Genomic DNA, 27,451 nt, shown 5'->3' on the forward strand with positions numbered 1-27,451 from the left:
TAATAGCGCAGCAATGTTATGAAATTATATAATAATTATATTTCTCTCTTTTTTAGGATAACTTAATCGGTAACTCTCTTTCAAAGTTGATAATTTTTAGCACCTTATTATGGTTTACTACTTCTTTAATCTCAAGCTGATTTTACAAGACTGGTTGGAAATTAGCAATCATAATATTCTAATTGTTTCATGACTAGATAGATAGATAGATAAATTTCTGTATTTGATGTAATTAACATATTACAGGGGTTCTGAAATGAACTATAATTTTAAATACCCACTAGTATATTGTAGATATAAACATTAAATATAATAAAATAAATTAAACACTTCTGTATCAACAACAAAAAAAATAATCATCATCATCATCATACTGATGTAAATTAAACATTTTAGCCGCAATAAATTCTATTTCTTTATTCATGTCTACAAATGATCTTAGTTTTAAAGATTCTATAACATAATAGTAGATCTTATTTAGGCAATCATGTGTTTATTTTTAGAATATTTATTGGTTGGGACTCGTTTTGAAGAAAGTGCAAGTCCAGTTTTCTCAGCGGTGAATACAGGTGGACAGACAAAGAGAAAGTGCTCCAAGGTTTCATTTCTATTTAAATTGCACATTGTACAGATTGAGTTGGTGTCTATGTGGTAATAACCATTTCTAGACCTGATTCTCAATGCCTTGTCTAAATACACTCGAATCTGGCTGATCACCCTGAGCTTGTCTAAAGCGCAAGTATAATAAATATAATCCTCATTTAGGACCCAATAAGATGATATCTCTATACAAGCGACTATAACCAGAATGAACAACCCTATCGACATCGAGCGAAAGAACATGATTAGTCCACTTTTCAATCAAATCTGGTTCCCTCTGTTTTATGCACCTCTGATTATCGCAATGAACGAAGTCAAATTCGCCAATAACAGCAAGTTGTTTTATGACTAATGTGGTTTAAAAACCTAATTCATCAAAATAAAGAATATTGAAGCGCAAAAATGTTTCACTTTCAATAAAACTGATGATTTCACAGGTGTTATTATAATCATATTTTGCAATTTTTTTTTTCTTTTTGTGTAATGGCCAGTTTTATTCCGTTAAATTTTTAAATTTTCCTGAATTAATTTACATTTTAGATAGGAAAATTTTGGTGCTTTCTTTCCTTTAGAAACTTTTTTTTTGGTGACAATTTTGTTAACTAATGTTTCTCTACTAAAAGAAGAAAATATTGTGATATATTAAGATGGTAATCTTTATTTCTTTTTAAAGCGATGGATAGATCAAGAACGACTTTTAATAAAACCAGAAATATTGCTGGTAAATCCAAGTATTTTCCAACTCGGAATACAATGGGGACAGATCAAACAATTGGCAAGAATCCAGCAAAATCTGCGCCGCCTCCAGGTTAATATTTTTTGTTTCCATTAGTTATTAAGGTAGAATCATAAATACACTTTTAAACTCAGTATCTTTTGTATTTTTATTCAAAAAAATTAATTATAAGAACATGGTACTTTCGACTCTAACCTATCTATAATTATTTCAATCGTTAAAAATTTCTTAATGAACCTCTTTATGAGGGAATATCCTAACAAATGAAGTGAAGGCTTCCTTAGGTTCGATAAAAGATGTTTTTCAGAAAAATTGTTCTTGAGTTTATTTTCTCTGCAAGATTTATGTTATTGACATATATATTTAAAGCTATTCCAACTTATAAACTAATTACAACCTATTTCTGTGATAAAAGAAATCTATCAATAATGCAATAGCTTCACGAAACAGTAACATGTAACGCTTATAACATTAAAACTTAATTTTACACAAACTTTAGGAGTCATAATATACTTTTTAGCTCATAATGAAATTGCTTTAGAACTATTTTCAGTTTAATTCTAACCAAAATTAAAATTAAATTACAAAATTCAATAAATAAAATAGTAAATTTAAGATAATTAATAGAGTAAATAAATTTTTCCTAATTATTGTTAAAAAATTACGAACCAAAATCTTTTCTACCAATCATTTACCGAGTTCAAAGCCCCTCGAAGGACCCTAACTGTATCAGCTGATTTTTCTGATGTTGAAAAAGGATAGCTCAAAGATGATGTGTCGTCCAGCTTAAGGAGGTTTAATGGTAGCTATGACATGAATGGATTAAATTAAATTTGTGTTAGTTGGTAGGGTCGTTTTTGCCCAAGTCAACTTACTCCCTGAATTAGTAAGTCTAGCCTGGAAAAAAGAAACAAACATTGTCTATAAAAAAGAGAGAGTTGAGAAAGAATTCCTTTGATTAATTTGGCTTTTACAGCGTTGGCTTGGTCGGTCTGGTCTCATTAAGAACAGATTTTATATATTATTTAATGCACTTTGCTGACTAATTCTTCAAGATTTAAATTCCTCAGAATTCCTTTAAGCTAGTTTGGCCGGGATATCACTGCGAATCTCTTCTCTTAGGCAACTACTTTCTTCTTCTCTGAACAGAAACTGGAAGGCTAGGTTTCCCATCTGCAAATGTTTCCTGCAGTAGCTCTAAAAATAATGCTTTTATTATATAAAAAATTTTCCAATCATTCAAAAAGTTTTTAGCCAAAATTTATACAAATGGAAATTTGTTCTAATGAATTTAATTTTGTTCAATTAGATAGCATTACAAAATTTAAAAAGATATAATTCAAAAAAATGCAATTGTTTGGGAAATTTGGAGGATAGAATTTTAAGCAGTTTGCTTTAATGTTAGCAAAAATATTTATTTATGCGTTCATAATAAATGTCTTATATTGCCTTTTAGGGAAAGAAGAAAATGATAAAGAAAATTTGTTATGTAAATACAAATGTCAACTCATGAAATTCAACAAAACTTGGAGTGACGTACAGCGGAAGCAAGTGAATTATTATCATTATTATTTCTTTGTGGTGGTTTTGATTTTAGGTTTTTTAGGATAGAATAGAATTAGCACTGTTTAAAATAATTAAATTGGCAAATAATATTAGATAAAGACGGGAATTAACTCATTGCTTTGCGAGCTAGATTTGTACCTATAGTTCAGTTCTATGTTGATGTCATTGATATTTTATTGCCAAGAGCCTCTTTAGTTCACAGTTGAATGGAAGACTATGTTTTAGGCTTTAAAAGAACAAGGCCGGAATTAGTGATGCACTAAAAAAGGCTCGCGGTAGCAATGATCAAGTTGTTGATTGGCTTGCCTTTATTTATGGATAACAATATTTATTTCTTACAGGATGTAATTAAAGCTACCTACAATAATCTCAAAAGGTTGCGTTCTCTGATCGAATCTGAGGAACTTTCAATTCCTAGACCTATACCTATGTTTCGGATTGTTGAGATAATAAAGGAAAAAGGTTTTGTAATCTTTCAATACATAAATTATTTAATATTATAAGTTTCTGGTAACATTAATTTTAATTAAATATCATGTAGTAAAATTAGATACATTTTTTATTAATCAAATGAAATACATACATACAGTGACTCCCATTAATATTGGGACACCTATTACAAAATGATTTAAAAGGAAAATGAAAACAACTTACAAAAGTTTGGAATTTTTCTTTTTTTAAATTACATTAGCAACATCTGTACAAATTATATATAAGTATAAATCGATGAAATTCCAAACTGTTAGGTAGCACTTTTTGAAAAAATGTGAAATAAGGCTCTCAAAAATATTGGGACACCAGAAGTGCTAGAGTTTAAATGTTCAATATTTAAAATCTCCTACTATTTAATATTTGGTTGGTAATCATTTAATAATTGCTTTTTGACTTACAACAGCCCTCAAACGATCAGGCATAGGTGAAACAAGTTTTTGGTTAATTCAGGTGGTGTTTTTTTCCCATTCTTCCAGGAAACATAGTTTTAATTCATTTTTGTTAGATATTACTCGTTTTTCTTAAAGCACTAGCTAAATATTGCCATAAATCTTCAATGGGATTAAGACCTAGAGACTGCGGAGAGGTTTGGAATACTTTTGGGCAATTATATAACAGTCACTGGCGTATCACCCAAGCCGTAGGTTTGGGGTCGTTCTCTTGGTAGAATTTAAAAGACCCTAAAATACCCAATTTTTGGGCATTTTTTTTCAAATTATTTTTTAATATATTACTATAAACCATTTTGTCCATCACTCCATCAACAAACATTAATTCTCCAAATCCTGATGCAGACATCTAGCCCCAAACCATAACTGACCCACCTCCACCCGGTGGTGCAGCTTTAAAACCCTTTAAAGTTGGCTGTAAATTCTTCTTTTCGAGTTCAGCATTCGCTTTCCTCCAGACCATAACCCTTCCATCTGACTGGAAAACATTAAATTTTGATTCATCGCTAGAGTATATCATTCCAAAAGTCACTATTTACATTGGAATATTTTTCGCAAATTTCACTCTCTTAACACGATTTATCTTACTGACAAAAGGATTCTTCCAGGCTACTCTACCATGATAGTCGAGTTTTCTTAGCACTCTCCGAACTGTTTCTGCTCCTTTTTTGCTCTCTGAACATGTCAAAAATTTCACATAGAAGTTTTGGAGCACTAAGTCGGTGATCTTTTTTAATTCTTTTAATATATAACGCTGCTCTCTCTCAGAGAGCAGTTGAGGACGGCCTTTTTGTGGGGTTGAAACAATTCTTTTTTCTTTTTGGTAACGCTGAATGATGTTCCACGCAGTAGATGTTTTAGGTCCGATCAGTTTTTCTGTCTCTCTAACACTTTTTATTGTCTTTGTGCAAAGAAATTATAATATTTCTTTGTTCAATCGTTGTATTTGTATTTTTGCGCGACATGTTACACCTGGCTTGATTTATATAAACTAATTTAATTATTAATTTCATATTGAATATATGCTTAAGGTATATATTTACAAATTGTATAAATATTCGGGCAAAACCTTGGACAAACTATAAATTATAATAGTGTCCCAATATTTATGAGAGGTAGAATTTGCACTTATTATTATATATATTTTTTTTAATCTACCAAAACATTTTTATGTACTAAATCTACCAAATAGTTTTTATTTAATTAATAGTAATTATAAAATGAAATGAATTTATAAAAATTTGAATAAATGGGTGCCACTTTTAATTTTCGTCAATTTTGAACTTCTGTATGTACTGTCCCAATATTAATGGAAGTCACTGTATATATTTAATGGCCTTACTTTACTACAGTTGTGTTTCTTTAGAATACTTTGCACTTTTAACATTTAAGCCAAATCGAGTTCTACAATCAGTATTGAACTATTTTTAGAGTCCCCTCATTGTTAACATTTGAGAAGATTGGGTGCCATGTTGGAATGATCTGAAACAACAATTATTGTATCTAATTTCCTAATTTTTAAGTTATTAAATTCAGTAAATGTAAATAGGTAACATTTTTTTCTTAATTATGAATTTATTTCAGGGGAACAGACTGATACTATTACTACCAGCCAAACATCATCTAATAATCCATGTTGTGAACATCAGAACCTATTAGTCAACATGAAGTCGGTAAATAAAGTTGGTTATTAAATGCTATAATTGCAATTAACTATATTGTAGTACACACAAAAAGCCTAATTGAATATTCCCCAAAAACTGTATCATAATGACTACTTAAGTGGGTGTGAATTTGCCAGATTAAACCTAGCTAAAAATAAACAAAAAAACAATGCAAGAGGTCACCCATAAGCCAAGCGCTCCTCATTTCTGGCGTTTTTGCCACTGCCCTCTTACCCCCTTGGTAGGGGTTACCAGGGATACTAAGTTATCTTCTCAACATTACATCTCCTCAAATCCGCACCTATTCCTCACAAGGTTAACCTGTTAAGCGCGTTTGACGTGTATACAAGTCAAATCTCTGTTACACTCGATGTGAAAAATTATAAAATTGCCATTAACTATAAAAACTCGAAATTTTAATAAAATACAATAAGAATATTATTTGGTGGGATGTTTCCTTTATCTTACCAATAGAAATGCGGTGAGAGTCAGCCAAATGATAAGTGGTTGGTACACGTTTGGTCTCCGCATTAGAGATTGGGAATTACGCACACAAATAGAAGCTCTCAACCCTTGTGCAATGCCCGTTTTTACCTTAGATAGAGGTTCAAACCTCAGTACGAGCATGATTTCATTTTGCACAGAATTCAAAGCTCTTTTCTTCCTTGTATAAGCTCTTGCGTCCCTAGTTAACTAGGCAATGCATACGTGAAGCGGTGCAAGATTCTGACTGAGCACAGAATGCTCGGTAATCTCAAGCCCCAGAAATTGCAGAAAAAGTGCTTGCAGTGACTATTATGACGTCGTAAACTTTTGGTTGTTTTGCCCTACGTATATACGTCATTGTCTGATTCCACGCTTGACTGGTTAAAGCTCATCCACTTAGTTAAGTAGGTTGAGATTTTTAGAGAGCAAAATAAAGGCCTTTGGTCCGGTTTCCCATCGTTCACCCAAAATTTCTAGACCCAAACTCCTAAACAGTAATATACGATATAGAATGGCATGACCAAAAAAACCTATTCAAAGATTCGAGTCTTTCCTCTTTTATCTCTGTACTGTGCACATTTTACACAGTAAAACTGACAATTTCATTATCCAGTGCAAGAATATGTAATGGTATCTATCCTTAGATAATGGACGGCCAAACTTGATCAGTCCACTAACCTTTCCTGCAATATCTTGTCAGATTGCGGATCTGTAGAAAGTCCCTTCTTACACAAAGCCACCAAAATCCTCTATCTCTCAGTCTGCTGCTCTTTTACTGGCCTGCTAACTTGTGAACTAACCTTTGGAGGCGGCATTCTTACGCAGGTAATCCCCCAACAAGGTAGGAATGTCCTCCTTCTGCTATTGCCTTATAATTTATCTCTTTTCGGTGGTTCGGCGATTTAGCAGGCATGTTAATGAAAACTTGCCTTCCTTGATCAGACTTCATACTCTGTCTAATGCTCATTAGACGTTGTTCCCTTTCTGCTGAACACATCAACCATTACGCCAACTCGATGGTGCCGGTTTTCAAGACTCATCATGGCTATGCCACTCGTTCTGTAGGAAAAACTCTGAAAGATTTTTTTCTCTTTTTCTTCCTTCACTACTTTTGCCACAAACTAAGACATCTGGTTTTTGCAACAGGGCTGCAAGCACTTCAAGATGTTTTATAATATTCCACGAATAATTCACTATATTTTACAGCTGCTGAAAGAAAAAGAAGAACTTAACAATAGTGTGATTGAATTGAAAAATCAACTGGCAGAAATGGAAATTAAACAACATGCTGCTGAAAAAGCAAAAGAACCTAAACCAATGAAGAACCAAGAAGTGGTTGCCTGTTTAAGTATAAATTTTTAATAATAATAATAAGTGTTTATTTTAACAGAAAATAATATAATCCATACTAAATAAAAATATACTTTTGACAATAGACATAAGTCCGTCTGCCAAGTTAGTCTTCAAACTTTAAGATAAATACAAAATAAAAATAAAAATGAAAAAGAAACTTAAATTAACTTATTACTTAACTCAAACATAAACTGAAACCTAAAAAGCTGAAAATAATATTAATAATAATAATAACATATTACATTATATTATATTACCGTATTACCACATACATAGTGAAGTATAAGAATTTATGAATAACATACCATTCAACCATTGTCAGGGCCGGATTTAGATGAAAAGAGGCCCTAGGCCATATTCCTAGGCTATTCCACTTATGAAGCCTTTTCACCTCCCATTTTTAAGTTTGTAAATTACATGAGATATAATAAAATACATCACTACTGAGATATATATCAATATTTTACATGAAACATGTTGTTATTGGTACATTAACCTTTATATAAAATGTGGCATGGATAATAAATAAATGACGAGAACTGTTATTTGGACATTCATTCTCAGCACCATATATGGTACTTGTAACAATAACTAATCAAACATAACACAACATTTACAAAGAAACAAAATTCAAATAATGAAAATCTTTGACTACGAAAATAAAATACGCAATTAAAATTATCATATTTTCTATTAAATTTGCCATAGCAATCAGTGAACGTATGAACTATACTTTGGTGCAATTTAGTATATACAAACGAACAGACCCAATGAACCAAACGCGTTGATCTTAACCAATACATTTTTATGTTTGTTTATTAGTCATATGCGTAGGATTTCTCCTTATTTTCGTTTCAGTGTTTTAGTGTTCACTGTTTTTAGAATAGTGTAATTTTAATTTTGCTAACAATTTGAATGTTGGCCCCTCTTGATCTTGAGTTCCTAGGCTGAAGCCTAGTTAGCCTATAGGAAAATCCGGCCCTGACCATTGTACTGGGCAACAAGAAAACCTCTGTATGTGGATGTCGCCCTGACATACCTACAAAGTCTGTCCCAATCCTTCCCGTTTAAATATTGTTTTAGGTCTTCTTTGGAGAGTTGAACCTTCCCAAAATACCTCACTTTATACTCGGCAAGAATTGGGCACACAGCCAGAAAATGGAGAATATCTTCCTTAGCTATTAAGTTGCACATGGTACAATCCCAGTTGGCTTCAGTGGACCATGGCTTATAGTTTAGACCTAGCATATGACACTTCGTCCGGAATACTAACCTCATCGTTGATAGCTTCTGCTCATATGAAATGTATGGCACATAATCTGCACCTGAGAGCAGCTCTTTGTAAAGGCTGTAGCGCTCCGAACGGGATGCCAAAGCCATCATTTCCTCACCATGACCACGATCCACCAGTTCCACAATCCTACCCATTCTCACGGACGGTTGCTGAACACATGTAGCGTACAATTACCGTGTACAATTTCTATATCGCTATCGTACCAGTATAAATTTTTATTCATTAACATTGTATTAATGAAATTAAATCAATATTATTCGAAGATGAATTTCTGCACGTTTCACCTTACAATACAGTTGTTCGGTCGTGACCGAGGACCTTCGGCCAGTTTGGCTGGCTTCCGACTCTCGCGGGTCAGCATCGCGCCCGCGCGCGTACTAATGTACGCATCCGCCTTAATTTCCTTCTATCACTTATCGCCAATTACTAAGTTATTATTTTACACCTTTTTATTCTCTTAAACTTTCTGTCTATATTCACTTGTTTCCGTTTCTTATGCCAAATGCGTCACTACCTATAGCTTCTATTTCCTTTATTTGTGTTTCTATATTCTAGACCCTTTTCCCCTCTACTTCCTTTGGACCATGTGGTCACCTTTCCAGTACGTATATGCAGTTCCCTGCTAGTCCTTGCTTAAGACGCCTCTCTGCTCACGCTTTAGCAACTTTTAACGCATCTCAGCCCGCTTCACTTCCGCTGACACCTAACAGTACGCATCATCCGCATCTAAACGCCTCTCCAGAATATCGCTTCACGCATATTCCACCGCTTATAGTGCACTTATTGCACTATTCCCCCTTTACTCTTCCGCTTACCTCATTTCCACTTCCGATACGCTTCTCTGAGCCTGAGCCCAAATATTGCCTCCCTTTCTCAGAGCTCAACACACACACACACTTACATAAACATATATACACGCTTCCGCTCCACAGCTTCCTTTCCTCTCATCGCTTCTCAGGCAGCTTATCAACATACCTCACGCACATCGCTCCTTGCAAAGGGTAAGTACCTACCCCTTTTTCTTTTATTTCTCTTTATTTTTTCTATTCTTCTTTGTCTACTATTATTTCGTACAGCGCCCACTTGGGCCCCTTAGCATCTGGGTGTAGGCGTATTCGCGCGCCTACAACAGTAATGGATGGATTACTTTACTTTCTTAAGCTTACGTCCAGAAATATAAACCAACGTTTCCTATGAACTGTACATTGCAGAAATTGGTGGACAGTACTCGAAATCTCGCATCCAAGACGCACATTTAAGCATTCTGATAATTTTTTGCTAGAATAAAACAAATCCTTGAATCTCATTTTAATATCTGATTATTTTTTTAGTGGTGCCACCGCGTAGTGAAATTGAATCTACTGATGAAGAGTTAGCATTTTCATTGGGACACAAACAAGTATCAACTAATGGCAGTTTACAGCTAAAGGAAGGTATGACATTTGTTGGTCAATGTGATTGTCAATCAGAATTGGATAAAGTGACTGCAGAAGCTGAGAAACTTAAAAGAGAAGTTGAACTTGCAGAAAATGACTACAATATTCTTGAAGAAAAATTAACCGCTGCTCAAGCGGAATTAGTACATTTAAAGACTGAAAAAATTAATTGGTCACGAAAATTTCATTCTCTTGAAGTTAAAGAATCACAAACTCAAGCTGAATTATGTGAGGTAAATGGTTTTGAATATTAATTACAAAAATATATAATGAAATCCACATTAGAGAAATTACAAGACTTCTTAAAACTTTTGCTTTTCCTAAATAAGTATAATTATTTGGTACTCACTCAAAACATAGTTGGGTTTAAAAGGAATTAAAATAATTTACTTCAGTTTTGGTATTATTCCAGATGTCTCAACTTTATGAAGGTTTATGTGAATTAAAATTCAAAGATGAGAACAATGATGCACTAGCGGCTCTGAAAATGCGTTTCCAAAAGATAAAAACAGAAAACCATGAAATGACTGCAAAGATTTCTAAATTGCAGAATGATTTTCAACATATAAAGCTTGAAAAAGAACTTTTACAAGAATGTTTAAATGATTCACAAAATAGAGAAATCGATCTTGTTAAAAAGCTTAAAAGAAATTCACAGGTGATTCTTTTGGTTAATATTAAAGTAATCGAAACAAATTTGTAACAAAATTTTTTTTTGTTTTTTAAAGAACTTATTTTGTAGACAGAACATGAACATAAGGAAATCCAGACTTCACACGACGCAGAAGTAGTAAAGCAAAAGTTGAAGTAATTATACTCTTCATAAAAAATGTACTAATGCTAGTATTTTAAGCTAAATTGTAACATTTCTCTTTGTATCTTCTATGCCTTTTAGGATTTTGGTATGTCTAGGGATGTACCATCACTCGTAGGTATTTTATAACAGGCTTTCTACAGACATAAAGTTTAGATTTGCAAAAATAACTGGTGTAATGGCTTGAAAACTGAGAAATTACAAGAAAATTCTAGTTAAAACTAACAAATTACTAGCCCTCAAAAGATATAAAGAATTTTTTCAATAATATTTAACAAGATATGCAACAAAACCAAGTTTCTGAAGACTTTCTCTTCTTTTTACCACATCTACTTTATCTTATTTTTCTCCTTAGATGCTGGTAAACAGTATTACATAACATTAAGATTTTATCTAAGATAATTTCGTACTATGAGTCACCGGCTACTGTTTATCATTATTGTTATTTATTGACAAAACAATTTATAAATAAGGATACTATAATGCTTCAAAATTCTGGAAGTTTTGTTTTACAAAATATTTGAGGATCCCAATCTTCAATTTTAAAGTGGGAAATTCATAAACAATTTAACGATGATGTGGGAAAAATCTACTAACAAAATTAATTTCTTATAATTTTATTAAACTATAATATTCGCTGTGTATTTTGTATTATAAAAGTTTATTCTTTTATTTTTTTAGGTCATTAGTGAATTTATTAGATTTAGAAGAAAATAAGAAAGAAATGTTAATAAAACCTTTTTATCAAACAGCTAATGCAGACGCAATAGTACAACATGTGAGTATTCATTTGAGAAGCTATTAAATAAATCTACTATAACTTTTATTGCTTTAATAAAAAGAACTTATTTTCAGATGAAATTATTTTATAATGAGTTCATTTCAACTAATAATTGTAAAAAAGATCAAGAGAAGAAATTGAAATGTTTTGAAAAAGAATGTACAGATTTAAGTAAAGGTAAAGAAAAATTAGAATTTCGTATACAAAAACTTGCTAGTATCTGTAAAGCATACCAAGGACTAATTGAAGGTCAGGGTAAAGAAGTGCAGCAAATGAAGGAATTGAAAGCAAAGCTGGAAGAGAAAACCCAAAAGGTATTGATTGAGAGATTTATATTTTATTATGAACGGCTCAAAGTCACTAACTATATCGAATAACGAACACAACAGTATTTGAAGTTTCTCCAATTTTACCCATATTTTGGTCTTCACACAAAATTGAGTGAGAATTATTTCAGAAACTCCTGAAAAAAGCAATGAAATTCAGTTGTTTTGTGTTATCGTAATGCTCTCTTTTCTTTGTGAAAGTAATTATTAAAAACTAAGAGATTGCACTCTTCCTTTAAGAGATCGTAGGACACTATCATGCAGAAATATTACTGCAACAGCTGCTTCCCTATCTGAAATGAATTTTCAAGGAAAATATTAGGATTTATCTCTATATTTTTTCAAGCTGTTACAATTTCAACAACTTTTTTGTTTATTATTATTACTTAAGCAGTAGAAGTTGATGATTAGGTTATATTAGAGAAACACTTCGTTGTACGAGTACTTACCCACCAGAAACTCATTTAGGATTTTTTCTGGGCAGGCATTAAATGAGTGCAATGGACCCCGAAAATGTGTAATAAGCATACTTCTTTATTGTATGAACCTGTAGATTTCTACTTTTTCTTTCTATATCCTCAGCTTAGGTGGCCAGGGTTAAAATAAATATAATGGGTAGCCTTCATTTAGAAATAGAAAGGTAAAATACAACTGAACTAAAATAACGAAAATAGAACTAAAATAAGTAAAACAAAATAAAGTTTTCTGTGAAATCTACTGGTTATGCCTAAATATTATTCAATTTGAGACCGTACGAATTATTTTTAAAATGTTTTGTTCGTACAATACTGGGCGAGGAGAGAAATTAATCTATAGAATTACCTACTAGTTAATTTTTAATTTGTGAAACCTCATATATCGTAAAGCTGCTGTTAATATTAAGAATCTCGTTTAACATTAACCATTCATTACATTTAATATTATTTATATTTGACTTGTTTTTTTTAGTGTGAACTACTGAACAAACGTCTTAGTGAAATGGAAGCAATACTTGCTAAACGCAAAGATCGTGAAAATGCATACAAGAAAAAATATTTCAAAGAAAGGCACGTTAACAGGAAAAAACATAAGAAAAAATGCAATAACTGGTTAAGTAAGATTTTTGATTGGCGGCAAGCAGTAATCTCGTAAAAGAGTGACAAAAATATATACATGACTTTTATTTTAGTTTATAGTATATTTTTATTGTAATTTTAAATTTGTATTGCCTACTTTTATTTTGAAATATTCCATCCTTTATAATTTTTACTGTTAACTAAATATTTTATAAAAGTTGACATTTTAACAGTGTTAAAAAAAAAAAAAAATCACAAAAGTTCCTAATTGTTGTAACTTTTGCGATGTTAATTATTATTAGGGAACGGATTCGTATGTATTTACATATTTTTTTCTAGGCAATTTACACAAGTTTTTCAACTAGAAGTATTCATACTGACACTTTTTAAGCCGTTTGAGGCTACTTTTATTTCACATATTTCCACATATTTGGATGTTATCGCATATTTATACATATTTGATTAAAATAAATAAATATTTCTACATATTTAATAAAAATATGTACATATTTTTTCATATTTTTCATTTTGGGCATATTTTCATAATTGGGAGGTGGTTGACAGGAACTGTGAACCACAGGCTGTGAATCACAGTGGGTACAATGGTTATTGTAATTTACACAGAATGCTGCCTTGCATCGAATAGCAGAAACTGTCCGATCTTTGTTCAGTGATGTAGATTCCTTAATCTCCTCGGTTAAAAAAGTGTTCTTAAAAGCACCAAGTCGCATTAAAATGCTAAAAGATCTCTATCCAGACTTGTGCCTTCCACCAGAACCAATATTGACAAGATGGGGTACTTGGCTGGAAGCAGCTCAGTATTACTATGAAAACTACAATAAAATCATGAATGTCCTTTCACTCTCGAAGACGAAGCAGTAGCGATAAATACAGCCAAGTCTTTATTCGAGAAACCTAATTTAAGGAACGACCTTGCATTCATTTCTGACAATTGCGTATTTCTTGCACAAGCCATTACCCAACTTGAGTCCCAAAATGGAAAATGTGTCCAACGTTAAAAAAGTCATCGAAAAGGTGGAAGGAATACCTGGGAGTAAGGGAGATCTGATCAGATCAAAACTGGTAGAAGTACTGAGCAAGAACAAAGGGTGGGAGACCATCTGCCAGATTTCTGATATTATCAGTGGAACAGAAGTCACCTCAGAACATCGTGTACCCTTTACAACCAACGAGATAACTTCTTTCAGCAAGGCACCTATAACATCTGTAGATGTTGAACGATCTTTTAGTCGTTACAAGTCCATCTTACGCCCAGATCGTCGTCACTTTACGTTCCAACATTTGAAATTTCATGTGGTTGCAAACAATTTCGAAGAGTGAAGTTTTCAAAATTGAAAATTTAACACATCTTTTTATAAATAGTAAAAATGTTCTTTGTTGTATAAATCATTACAACTTGTGAAAACAAATTATTTTGTTCCTAATAAATTATTATAAATTGTAAAAATGTTATTTTCTTGTATAAATAATTGTAACTTGCCCCCCCCCCAAATCCATTTTCATAAAAAAAAATGTCCATTTTACTTAAATATTCCAGAAAATATTTTAAGAAAATCACATATTTTCCACATAATTGACGAAAATAAATGCATATTTTAATTAAATATTTGGCATTTTTAAATACATAAAAATCCGTTCCTTAATTATTATTATCTAAAGAAAAAGCGGAAAACAATCTAAAAAACACACATTTTTAAACAATAAGGTAAATTGTTTAAATAAATATTTACAAAAACGTTTTAAAATTTATAAATATTAAGAAAAATTAAGAGAAATAACACAAATTATAAGATAATTATATTCTTATTACATTCTACATACGTATACCTGTGTTATCCCCTGCACTGCAGCTCAGCTTGAGCTGTGGTGTCTCTAAAAACCTCCCTCACTATTTTACGACCAAAATCAACTTCCACCAGTATTTTTGCACCAACTTGAAGTACATTTGTTGACGCTGTCCAGCCATTTTGCCTTGGGTCGTCTAATCTTTCTCTTGTTCGCCAATTTGTTGGCCAGCAATCTCTCAGCCATCTTGCTAGCCATTATTTGAACATGATCTAACTAACGTCATCGATATACTTTAGAAAACCAGACGAAGTACTTATTTTATCATAATGCTCATAAAGCTCTTTAATTTTGCTTTATTTATTTCCTTCTCTAAAAGTGTTAAATAATTATCGCAGAATCTCTCTTTCTATACTGTACAGAAGCTGTTCATTTATCTTGTTCATTCACCACAGGTTTTCGACCCGCAAGTGAGCTCAGATTAAACCAACGTTTTGTATGGCGTCAATTTTGTTTTACAGCTGACAGGTTTGACGATCGAATATACTGAATGACCTGTTAGCCGCCAAAATGCGTCTGTTCATTGAGTGGCCATTCTGTAGATCAATCAACGAAGATGTCTACCTTTTCAAGTTTGTCATCTCTTACCTGAAGAGAGGAAGTCAGGTTTCTTTGAGCTTCAACAACCTTATTCTTGGTTTTCCCCATATTGACTTCTTGCCCATTATTTTTAGAACTTCCCACTTCCTTAAAGGATCTTTTCAATACTTCTGCCGATTTACATATTTATGAGATCCAAGTTATTGGCATAAGCTAAAAGCTAAGTTCATTTAACAAAGAAATAACTCGAATTAGGTATTGCTGAACGTTGTGACTACTTTCTCTTGCCTTCAGCAAGCTTGTTTCATCAACTCATCAAAATATATTCATTCCAGCTAGCTAATATTTTTCCATTTTCCCTCAATATTTGTCTATATTTATTTCGACACTGGTTAGTTTGGGCTTAAATTCTGGCCGGATTTGATTCGCTATTTTTAAAAAGCTCAATTTCTCGTTGATTTTTTCAATAATAATCTAATAGATTTGAGAATATAGTTTACTTTTAACTCTACAAAGTTTTGAAGTAAACAAAGCCAATTCAATTTGGTTGCCTGTCCACATAATCAGAAAAAAGGAAATTGTATAATTTATAATAACATAAGATACATTGGACAGAGAAGAATTTTATCTAGAATAAGAAGGTATATTTAAAATAATTAAAGAGAGATGATAAGAACAGTGTATTTGAGAAATGAAAAAGAGATTGTAATAAACTCAGAGAACGAAAATTGAGGAATAAGTCTATACCTATGTCTGAACAGATAAAGATTCATCTGGAATCTGTAAACGACTAGCCAGTCGCTGAAAGAACTTATTCTGTACAGCTTAAATAAAATCTCTTATTAACCTTTCAGTAAGAACTCTAAATTATTCAACCACATTCAAGGTAGAGTTAACACCCCTATGTCTTGTAAGCAAAGGATTTATACGATGTAACATGCGAACGACTGTCAGAGAAAACTACTCGTGTTTCTGAAGAAAAATCCGATTATTTGCAATATTTGCTCTTAACCCTGTTAATCATAATCCTATTTCTGGATAAATTTGGACACCTAAATCTTTTATTGATGTTTCCCTAACGAATGTATAACCAATCAGAATATAATTATGGTTAGGAGTACGCTGCTTTGAGAGGGAAGTCACCTTGAACTTGGACAAGTTCAGTTCAAACAGAGAATAAAACTCCAGTTTCAATTAGGATTTTCATTAAATAACACACAAAAAACAAACTACAGTAAGTTCCAATCAATTCTCAAAATTAATTTTTAATTAATTTCCTTTAAAATTCTAATTATTGTTGACACTTATAACCAGCTTTCATACTATTAACTTGTCATTTTTGTTTGTAAATAAAATTCATTCAATTGTTTTCAAGAAGCGGAAGGCAAGACGTGACATAATGCGCTTACCTCAGCGGTTTATTGTCGTGATGTTTACACCAATACAACCTGACTAACCGGCCTTCCAATTAGGTTTAAAAGCGCCCTTTTCCTAACTACCGGTCACAGAATTCATTAACCAACACACAAGTGAACTAACAAAATGAACTTTCAACGTTATTTATTAGGTGTGTGTATCGTTGTACTCAGCTTAGTGGTGATGATTGCAGAGGTAAGTTAACTACTTATCTACCATTTGGATACATTTTTTTTTAACTTTATTTGCCCCTTTCAGGTTTGGAAAGACTTTCCAAAGAATTAAAATTAAAACCAGAAAACAAAAGAAAAGAAAAGAAATAGGAACATTTAATTGTTAGATAGGTTTAATAAATTCCTTGTGATCAATTCTCCTAACCATGTTAAGGCTTCTAGAATAGTGACCAGTATAGTTCGCAATCAATGTTTCTCGTTTCTCTAATTCTAGAGAGGTTTGATACCTCCCTTAGACTAAGAAGCCGTCATTGTATATCTGGTGCGATAGGACCTCGCGTAAATTCTCATTTCCATACCATTTCGACACATGCATCATAACTATAGAACCTGGTCATCTGCAAATGACGTGTGATCAATAATATATATGGTGACGTTGATGGTGGCGTTCCATTTACAATATTGTAGATTAGGGAAGGTAAATCAAACCGACAGTACTCAATCTGTCTGATAATCACTGATGAAACGATAATGTCAACTTTCACAGATCGAAAAATGAAGTAATGTTTTTAATATTATTTAAGGCGCAACCACATCTATGGTTATTGGAGCCTGAAGCTTTCTTATTTCACTTTTACACTCTTATATTTAAGTATAACGATTCATTTTCAAAAAATAAAAATAAATTAATTTAAAAAATTATATACAAAATTTAAAAAACAAAAAAGACAAGATTCAAAATTACCAGAAAGCTGAACAGAATTATGGGTAAAAATATTTAAGGAAGAAGCAATTCTTGGTGCATCGAGATCTATAAATGTTGCAGACCAGATTAATTATTGAAGTTCAAAAGTCAAATCAGAGGAATCAGAAGAGGAAGTCTTTAAAGGAAAGAAATGTGGGAGAACATTTTGATCTATCTTGCTAACCACAGAGATTCGAGAGGATTATTGAAAACGTATCAGAAATCGAACCTGAATCTCTCCTTAATTGTTCATTAAGAGAAAGGTTGTCAATAGATTAAACCAAAATCACAATTGTCCTCTTTGGTCTAATTAACATGAACTCCTTGAAAGTGTGATGACTTCTAAAGTAGATAGAAGAGAAATAAAAGTTTTTAAGCAGTCGAATACTGCAGACTTAAGTGATCAGTCTTCTCTAAAGCATATGCAATATTCTTACAACCTCTTGAAAAAAAATGCTATTGCTAATTTTGTGATTTCAAAAATATCTTCAATTTTTTAATCTTTCTTCTTCTTGGTATGACTCAACTTCAACTGTTTTAAAAGGTGAATAAGCGTTCCTTCATAATTTTCTCCAGATTACTTCACTGAAACTAGACTACTGTGAAAAATTACGCTATAGTGAAGTTCAAAACAAAATGAGAATTTCTCAAACAAAGCTAAGTTAATAGGTTTATTAATTATCAGTAAAATATTTAAATTTCATTGTCAAGCAACCATAGCTTTTGTTTCAATAAATCTTCGTTTGATTTAAACTAAAATTAAGTAAGCATTAATTGGTTTTAGCTAAAATCTGTTTGAACAATTATTTCTATATTGCACTGTGTGAATTATTAATTCTATAATAATTTTTGTTTTTTCTGTTTCAGAATAAATGTTTAGGAACGTTAGGATGTTATGGATACAATAGATATGGAACTCATTATCCAATGCTACTGCCAAAACTATCTCCCTATCTTCGGAGTAAACTTTATAGAAAATATTGGGCTCTGAAGAAACCTCTGCTGTACAAACCAATGCTTCTTCCTCCACCTTGCCTGTGTTCATCCTGCAGTGCATGTCCTTTATCAATGGTACATAAATGTTTAAAACATAAAGCTAATCTAGCCCTTTGTACTTAATCGTTTATGTAAATATTATTTATTTATTTAATGTAGTAAATATATAAATATTTAATTTATTACATTGATTTTATTTTTATTGGAACACAAATCTATTTCAAGTTATTCTGATCATGGCAATTTTTAATTAAATTAATGAATTTTTTATTCAATTTCTTAAAAATGGTAATACATTTCCTGATTTGAAAACATGAGAATTATTAAAATAGGAAGGTAATTTACATGAATTCCATGTTATAAATTTATCACATAAATTTATAAGCTATTACGTGGAACTGGCACTTTGTTTCAAATTGCTGAGCGTTTCTTCAATTTTGGCTCCTAACTCCTTTCCTTTTTCTCCGAGATCAGCTCCAAACTTTTCAAATTGTTTATAAAACGGGCTCTGAGAGATATTAGATACTAAAGAATTGAAACCTTCTTTAAAACCTTGAAATGCTTCTTCTACTTTGGCCATAGCATCAGAACTAGATGTATCTCTTTTATTTCGAATCTCCACCGGTGCTAGGTTCTGTAACATTTACCATAATTAGTTAGTACCTTATCAAAGAATAATTAAGAATGACATAAAAAGGAAAAATTAAAATAAATGTTATTTATTTCTTCAACCACTGTAAATATTATTTTATAATTCATTAATTTACTAATTTGGAGAAATTGTTTTAAAAATGTGGAGTTAATTCTGATACGATTTTCTGATAATTCTATTCTCAAGGTTTTAGCTCATGAATTTTCCCTTAAACCCAAACATTTGAGTCATATTTAGTTCTACCAACATTATGAAGTTTCTAATCGTACATTACACTAAAATATAACCTCACTGAAAAACCTAAATCAATCTCTCCCCAAGGACTGCTAGTAATTTTTCTAGAAAAATAATAAAAGTAAAAGTCTTAATCTATGATCACGTAAAATATATACGCAGATTACACAAAATGTTAGAAGCCAATTTCGACAAAGTGAACAATTCATTTAAGAAAAAGTTTCATCCAATTTGATTTTTAGCGATAACATCAACAATAAACAAGAATTATAATTGTGCACATTACTCTCTTTTGTCCAGAAGTGACTATAGTCCTAGTCGAATTTTCTGGCAAAAATATTACAAATAGATCTACTTATACAAAATTAGTGCTCCAAATTTTGAAGAATATAGAGGTTTTGGTGGAAATCTTTAAAAACATATAAATTTTATTTTCTAAAGGGGTACTTCTGGTAAAGTGATTTGAAACAAAACATCATTGTAGCACACTCTGTTAGGATCTAAGCAAAATATGAAATTTTTAATTTTTATAATTTTCCATTTTTTTTTTTAGTTACGGTGGATAACCTAGGCATTCACAAACCCAGACTCAGGAAGATTGAGAAATTAATTTATGAAAACCCAGGGGAACTAGAAAAGAATATTCGGATTGAAACGTCGAACTTCTTAACGATTAAAATATTTTCCCTTTGCCTTTTTGTGTAAATTGAAAGTGCACTTCAGAAGGCTAAGGCCACTTAGGATCCTCCATTAAAGTAAATTAAAAAAAATAGAAATAAATAAATAAATGCAAGGATAAATGGTTTTCTTAATAATCGCGAGAAAAACAAAAAGAAGTAACGTTCGGTTATTACCAAGGAGGATTTGAGCTTATTTATTATATGATGGATGCAGCTTCTCAGGTTGACTCCCATTTAACTAGGGTTTCTTAGCCGAAATTCCTGCTATCTAATTTTAAGTAGATGCAGAGAACAATTAGACTGTACGAGGACACTGGCCGAAGCAGCAAAGTACTGGCAGTTGCTTCGAGTGTTACAATCCCCACTCACGGTACTTAGAACTTAAAATGGAAGAAGCAGATTATTCCATTCGAGTTAATAATGCTGGTGAAGGCAAACGGTACACCCACTAGATGTCACGCTGATAACCTGGCCGCTGATCTCTTGACTTGGAACTAGTCTGAACTCTCGTGTCCACTTAATCTGTTCTTAATGCGTTTTTAATGCGTTATAAGTCTTTGGCACTTAATGGAGATCAGAGGAGATAACGTAAAAACGACAGGTGCGAAAACATGTTTTCAGCACCTAGAATCTTCGGTACTGAGTACTGTGCATTACCCTTTAGGTAACTTCTAACCAGATTTTTTGCTGATATTTGCTTTCCATTTGGTTATTTTGATCTACATTAATTGGAGATCTGATTGAAAGCAACATTTGAAGAAAACAGTATCTTTCTTAAGTTGAATGATTGAAACATCTTTAAGCCAAATGTAAACCTCCTTCATATTCAATTCAATATCTCTAGGTCGAAAATATTTTTGTGCCACAAAGTGATCGATATTATTGGTGTTCAGTTTCATTTTAATCAGTTTTATTTAATCGTAACCAATTCACTCATATTGTGTGATTTTATATATTTATTCTTGTTCAATCTTTGATTAAATAGTACGCCCCAAAATTAGCCCTTCACAATAATAATAAAGAAACATTATCTTTAATTAAAGAATCCACAACGACCATATTAAAAGTAAAATAAATTTAACAATAATAATTAAAAGCCTTAAAAAATATGTAATATTATTTTTCTTAAGAACAGGTCAATCAACTGCAACTATTTTTCTCTTGGCCGAAAATGTGCAATTTATACACTTCTGAGCAAGATAAATTACCTTTCTAAAATTATTGAGCAGATTTAAGAATAATATTTAATTCTAATTTGTAAATAGTGAATAAAAACAGATACTTATTAAGTTAGAAGTTGTTATATTTAAGAATACTTTTGAAAATTATTTCTTTTTGAAGTTCAATAAATATAAACAAGGAAATAACTAATGATTTTTACGTAGTACGATTTCTATAATTTTGAAATAATTTCAGATTTATAACTATCTCAGAGGCTTATTCATCTTATCAAAAAAAAATTGACTTCCATTTATTTGAGCTGCTAACACAATTTAAACTGGTTGACTGAATGATATTCTTTTATAGAAGTAGAACGTAATAGAACAGGATATACTATTATTAAGTAATTTGCTGATGCATAAATAATAGCTATGGCACAAATATAGAAAATTGTTTAAGTGGCTAACTTTTATATTTATGTTGACAAAATAAAAAATAATTCTAAATGAAAAATGATCATTAAAAGACAAGCTGACAATGAAACATTAAAGTAAAAAGTTAGACTTTACTACCTCTGCGGTAGTATATGGTATTCCCTAACCTTTCTGTGACTACTTACAGTCCAAAATACATTCTTCTGATTCCTGGTCAACAAAAGTATTGAGTGAGAACTATGGCAAAAAGAAGGAAGATCCTGTTATCAGAAACGCTAGAACCATAACTGGCAAAAGAAATAGTGGTTGATGTTGGGTACTTGCTGATTCGTGTACTCCTGTCATTTAATCAATATGCTTTTTTTTTATACTTAACTTAAGTATAAAAACTGCAAGTTTAAAAAACTGATTTTTGTTTTCTTTTTCTAGGAATCCGAAGAACAAGACGCTAATAAAGATCAAGCTCCATGTTGTTTCTGTCAAAGAAGTAGGAAAAAGCAACAGCCATCATGTACAGCAACAGTGTTGAAAATAGCTTGTAAAGAAGAATCAGAAGAACCGCAAGATGAATTTACTGTATTTGGACGACATGTGGCGAATAAAATGAGAAAAATGGATCCAAAGCAAAAAGTATTTGTTGAAAAAATCATTGGTGAAACTTTATTTTATGGACAAATGGAGAAATTAAATTCAGATACGATTAAAATTTTCATGAATACTTTGCGATGCTGTAAACAAAATGGTCAATATGATTCAGTTTGGCCATATCAGGAATGTGTTGAGTGATTATAGAGATTTTAAAATATGAGTATGGCAGAAACAAACTGCTGGCCAAATAAGATTTGGTTTCTTCCAAAATAAGGGCTACAATTTTTTCAAAAAAGCAAACGATTCTTAATGTTAATAATAATAATAGTCTTTATATCTAATATAAACGATATATTTACACTTGTTCATATAAAACACCTGAACAAAGACAATACTCCACGGTCATCGACCGTCTGAGGAATTTCATGTTTAACTATAAAACTGTATTAATTTAACTATATTACTGTTAAGATATGGATAGATTTTTATTTTTTACAAATTTACCTAAAATAAATAAGTTTTACTTACAATAAATGATAAATTTTTATAAATGATGCTCCTTTCTGATAATTAACTAGAAAGGAAATATAAGTTTCAGCAAGTTTTAAAAATATGAAGTGAAAAGAAACGTTTTAAGTCTTAATACTTTGTAGCTTCAATAATTTTTCATTAGTTTTCTCTGGACCTCCGTTCCATAGTGAATTCGTTTTAGAACAGGCTTTTTTTGACTGCGAAAATTTCCGAACTTTACAATAAAGGTAATTCAAAATTTTTTAAAAAATCTTTTACGAAGCAATCTACAAAGAAAAAATTGCTTTCAAAAATGGGCGATTCCGCATCGTATACAAGTGTCAATTGCCAGCAATAATAATCAATATTTATCAGGGTTCCTGACTGGAAGGCTGCTCTCACCTTCAGCGCAGATTGTTGCGGTTATTGATGAAGGTATAACAGTGAAATACAATTAGCAGCATTAAATTTAAGAACTACAACATTCATTAACACACGGTTTAATGAGCACCTTTTTCCGTAGGAAATAAGCTGATGTAAGCTGGAGTGAGTCACCTGCCGAAGCAGTCAGTCCTAAGAATGGTTGGCTCTGTAACGTATCCCTTATTCTCTGTTGTCTATTTAGTAAGCTGTGTTTTATTGACGTAATTTATTGACTATAGTTTAATTATTTGTATTATTGTGTGCCCTACCTGATAAATAAGAGGCCAGCGGTAATGAGAAAGAAGTCGGTTTTTGGCCGCCGCTCGGGGGTAGATCTTGGCCAAGAATATTACTAAAGAAATATAGCAAATGCTTTTCCCCTATTTATAATTTATGCCCAGTTCGAATCCGGTGTTTAGCTTCTTTTATTTGTTGTATAAGTGTCAATGTAAAGCGTGGGCGGTTGATTGTTTTTGAATGACAAAATCAGTTACATTCCTTTCGTTTCCAATAAACAAAACTGACGAGAAACTATCACATGACAAAATCAGTTACGTTTCCAACAAAACTGTCTGAAAAGAAACCATCACATAACTTTCACTTAAAACAATGCTACTATTTTTTATAGTTTATTCATATTTAATAAATGTTAGTTGGCCTTGACCTCAATTTAGGATTGCTATATTAAAACGGTACTTTTGAGGTACTGTAAACAGCTAAGTTTCCTCTTCATACAATTTCAAACAAATCGACAGGTCCACTTGGAAGTGTAAAATTAATTAATAAATATAAATTAACCAAACATTAAATGAAACTTTCATTAGTAAAAGTAAATTGATTAGATATGTTTTTTAAAAATAAAACCTCAATTTCAACATGAATTTTAAAATTCTTAAATCCTTGTTCAGCAAATTAACTGTGTTGTCAACATTTTTTGTCCACTTTTCATCACTCGTTCTAATTTATTTTTAATAAAAAAAAAAACAATTCTAGGTTTCATTATTCAGTTAACTTACAGATCAAGCTAGTATTTGAATGTTATCATTCGTTTTAGAGAAAATATTATCTCAGCCTTGAAAATGTTACTAATATTACATCAGCTATTAAAAAAAAAATTATTCAAATATCTAATTTCTTTCCGATTAAAAAGCTAAGGTTCAATTCCTCATTGTGAAACTAATGTAAAGTCTATTGTATTAAATGATTTTAATTTTTGAAAAATAATTTAATTAGAAGTCGTTCTAAGACAAATATTTCCAAAACTAATTAATTATTCTGTTTAATAAAAAGCTCGTCAACGTCTCAGATCTTTTTCTGAGTTATTTTTTTCAGTACACTGCCGTACTCAATGTTACAGTCTCACTTTTTATCATCGGACAGAGAGCTGTTAAGTATAATCTGAGTGCAGGCAGCTCAACTCATATCTGGACACTCCGCTTGGAAGTCCCTAACCTAATCCTGTCACAGAATTAATAAATGAATTTTGAGAGAAATGTACGTCTTATCACAAATGGACAAGATGTTCAGATAGTTTTGGTTATTTGCAATTAATTTGAAATGCATAGTTAAACAAAACTGAACTCAACAACCTTATTGAATGGTTTCATTACACTTTTTTTTTGTATTATTAAAAAAAAAATGTATTGTACTGTGAGTTATTATTTTTTATTGTTTATTAATTTGGTCTTACGAGTTTTTTTTAATTTTTTTTTTTATAGTCCTAAATTTTGTATTTGTAGTCTTATATATTCTACAATTAAACCTGATGATATCACTATAAATAAGAGGAGTATTCAGGTAAATATTCTTCCTGAAAGATGGTCAACAGGAGTTGTACATGACTAATATATGAGGCAAAGATATTATGTATTTTTGTTTGTAAAGGTTTGCTACATAATATAATAGTACACAAAAATCAATAGGGAAATTCGAGGGTACATTTCTTATGTGAAAGTTATTACTTTAAAATCGCTTTAGTAAGTCTAAAAATAAACAGATTCAATTTAAAATACTGAGTATAAACATGTATCTATTTACCATTGCTGCAGTAAATGCGACAAGAAGAAGAAAGAATAGCAATCCTTGTCTATAGGCCATGGTAGCAGTGTTCTCGAGTGAGGTATTTCATATACTAAACTCTTAATAGAATAACTGGTATTCTCAATATTCATTATCAACTCCTACTTCTTCTAACATTCACATTTTGCTAGCCCCTTCTCCTTTTATCTTTAATATTCTACCACCACTAATGGTGGCATTTATGATGATGTGATTTTTAGTCAAAGAAATTTTTTGTTTTAGGTGAGACGTCATTCACTTGCTTGCAATTTTTAAGGATTTCATACATATTGAAGATGAACATAATACAATGAATTTTCGTTAGACATAAAATTATATCACTATCTTGGTCGCTGATAATAATAACACTACGACAGAATTAGCTTCTAATAACCACTTGTTTCAATTTATTAACAAATCGAACCTATTTTTTAAAGAACTTTATTAAAAATATTACAGCCTGTACCAATCAAATACTTGTCTTCAAAAATCCTTTGCAAAATTGGATCATCTTTTTTTCTGCAACTTTAAATATACTAATTGAAATTAATTTTTGAAAGTTAAACATGTACTCTCAATATTTTAAAAATGATTGAATTAAATGCTAAGATTTTTTTTTTATTATTCCATCTCTCAGGAGACCCTAATATAATTATTCCGCAAAAGATTCCAATAAGTTACTTGTGTTATCTTTACTTGTGCATTTAGTACAAAAATAATTCATTGGAGCCATCATTTGAAGGAACAGCGATAATTTCATTAAGGTTTTTCTAGGTTTATGTTACATACAAGAATAAGGTTTTTGATTCTGTTTGATTCCCAATTCTAGATAAACGCTTATTCAATAATTGCCACTGTAGGTTAGTGATTCTTGTGTATGTGATTTGCAATTGGTTAAAAAGGTTTGAATTCATTTTGAGAAAAATGTTATAATTATAACTGTGGTGGGCTATTCAATAGGTGTGCTTGCAAAAAGAAATATTAATTCCGTTAAAACAAATATACCAAGTATTAATTTTTGAATAAAGAGTTTAAAAATGTACAAAATTCAGAGTTGACTTTTAATATTTTTCTTTGTTTTTTTTTATACTCCGTGTTCTTTTCTTCGTTGTGTTTTCCACTTTTCTAATCTTTTATTCTTTCTGTGTTTTTCGTCCAAGCCTTGTGTCACCTGTGGCCTTAGTTTGATAGATTTATAATTACGAGCCTGATAAATTAATATTACACTTTCCTTGCAAATTATACGCCCTCTTAGAAGATAAAATTCTTTTATTGTATAATTGTATTTTTTATTTTTCCATTTGTTTAACATTCCGATTGCCTTCTTCTTTTTCTTATTGACTAACTTTTCATTATACTTAGAAAGACGTTTTTCTAACTTGAGGGGCAATAATTTGCCAATTGAATCTTCTCTAAAATGATAATTATTGCCTCTAATCAGTTCACTTCTAAAATAAATCACGAAGTCAGAGAATTTTTAGTGTCATATTATATTGAAGACCAGATCACCACAAATAATGCAAAGAATATGTAGTAATTGTGCTGTTTCCACTTGCTATTAGTTGAGATAAGTATATATATTTGTAATTAATGACTTAATTACAAGGTGAAACAGTTCTTCATATCGGACTTCAAGAATTGAAATAAAAACTTATCTCTTATATTTCAAACCTATTATTTTTTTGGAAGCTTTAGAGACTATAATGAATGTTTGTCCCTTCAACGCCATTTGAGAACTACATATGTACAGTTCCACCACTTAGAAGAACTCAATTTACTACATCTATTTTTAAATTTGTGAATCAGAACTACGACTATTACTGCATGTTATGCAGTTTATACAATTATATAATTCGTATACCTAGAGGTTTAGTATTACAAATGTTAGCGTCGTCATTTAGTGTAATCTTTGTGTTTATTAAT

At 31.2% G+C, this 27,451-nt stretch overlaps 2 protein-coding genes across 2 annotated transcripts; one reads left to right on the plus strand and one right to left on the minus strand.

The window, feature by feature from the left end:
- Positions 1 to 1,018: 1,018 nt before the first annotated feature.
- Positions 1,019 to 18,973, plus strand: LOC141460618 (uncharacterized). Its single transcript, XM_074140796.1, has 14 exons — positions 1,019 to 1,037; positions 1,274 to 1,408; positions 2,793 to 2,887; positions 3,244 to 3,364; positions 5,428 to 5,516; positions 7,200 to 7,341; positions 9,972 to 10,309; positions 10,489 to 10,734; positions 10,819 to 10,883; positions 11,572 to 11,668; positions 11,746 to 11,985; positions 12,946 to 16,692; positions 16,834 to 17,069; positions 18,660 to 18,973. Exons 2-12 carry the CDS (start codon positions 1,276 to 1,278, stop codon positions 13,126 to 13,128), a joined length of 1,749 nt encoding a protein of 582 aa, XP_073996897.1. The 5' UTR covers positions 1,019 to 1,037; positions 1,274 to 1,275; the 3' UTR covers positions 13,129 to 16,692; positions 16,834 to 17,069; positions 18,660 to 18,973.
- On the minus strand, positions 18,912 to 25,668 carry LOC141460631 (uncharacterized). Its single transcript, XM_074140817.1, has 2 exons — positions 25,508 to 25,668; positions 18,912 to 19,422 (listed from the first exon to the last, which is right to left on the minus strand). Exons 1-2 carry the CDS (start codon positions 25,565 to 25,567, stop codon positions 19,177 to 19,179), a joined length of 306 nt encoding a protein of 101 aa, XP_073996918.1. The 5' UTR covers positions 25,568 to 25,668; the 3' UTR covers positions 18,912 to 19,176.
- Between the last annotated feature and the right edge of the window lie 1,783 nt (positions 25,669 to 27,451).

This window comes from Rhodnius prolixus, unplaced genomic scaffold, assembly GCF_049639745.1.
Source record: "Rhodnius prolixus isolate KJV_2025 unplaced genomic scaffold, Rpr scaffold_6, whole genome shotgun sequence".
Classification (NCBI taxonomy): domain Eukaryota; kingdom Metazoa; phylum Arthropoda; class Insecta; order Hemiptera; family Reduviidae; genus Rhodnius; species Rhodnius prolixus.

What these genes read in the sequence shown, in the direction of transcription:
- LOC141460618 (XM_074140796.1), top strand. Translation starts at nt 1,276, where the DNA reads ATGGATAGATCAAGAACGACTTTTAATAAAACCAGAAATATTGCTGGT. An exon ending in AAAATCTGCGCCGCCTCCAG is followed by an intron (nt 1,409 to 2,792) that starts GTTAATATTTTT and finishes ATTGCCTTTTAG; the next exon opens with GGAAAGAAGAAAATGATAAA. An exon ending in AGCTTAAAAGAAATTCACAG is followed by an intron (nt 10,735 to 10,818) that starts GTGATTCTTTTG and finishes CTTATTTTGTAG; the next exon opens with ACAGAACATGAACATAAGGA.
- LOC141460631 (XM_074140817.1), bottom strand. Translation starts at nt 25,567, where the DNA reads ATGGCCTATAGACAAGGATTGCTATTCTTTCTTCTTCTTGTCGCATTT. An exon ending in TCGCATTTACTGCAGCAATG is followed by an intron (nt 19,423 to 25,507) that starts GTAAATAGATAC and finishes TAAATGTTACAG; the next exon opens with AACCTAGCACCGGTGGAGAT.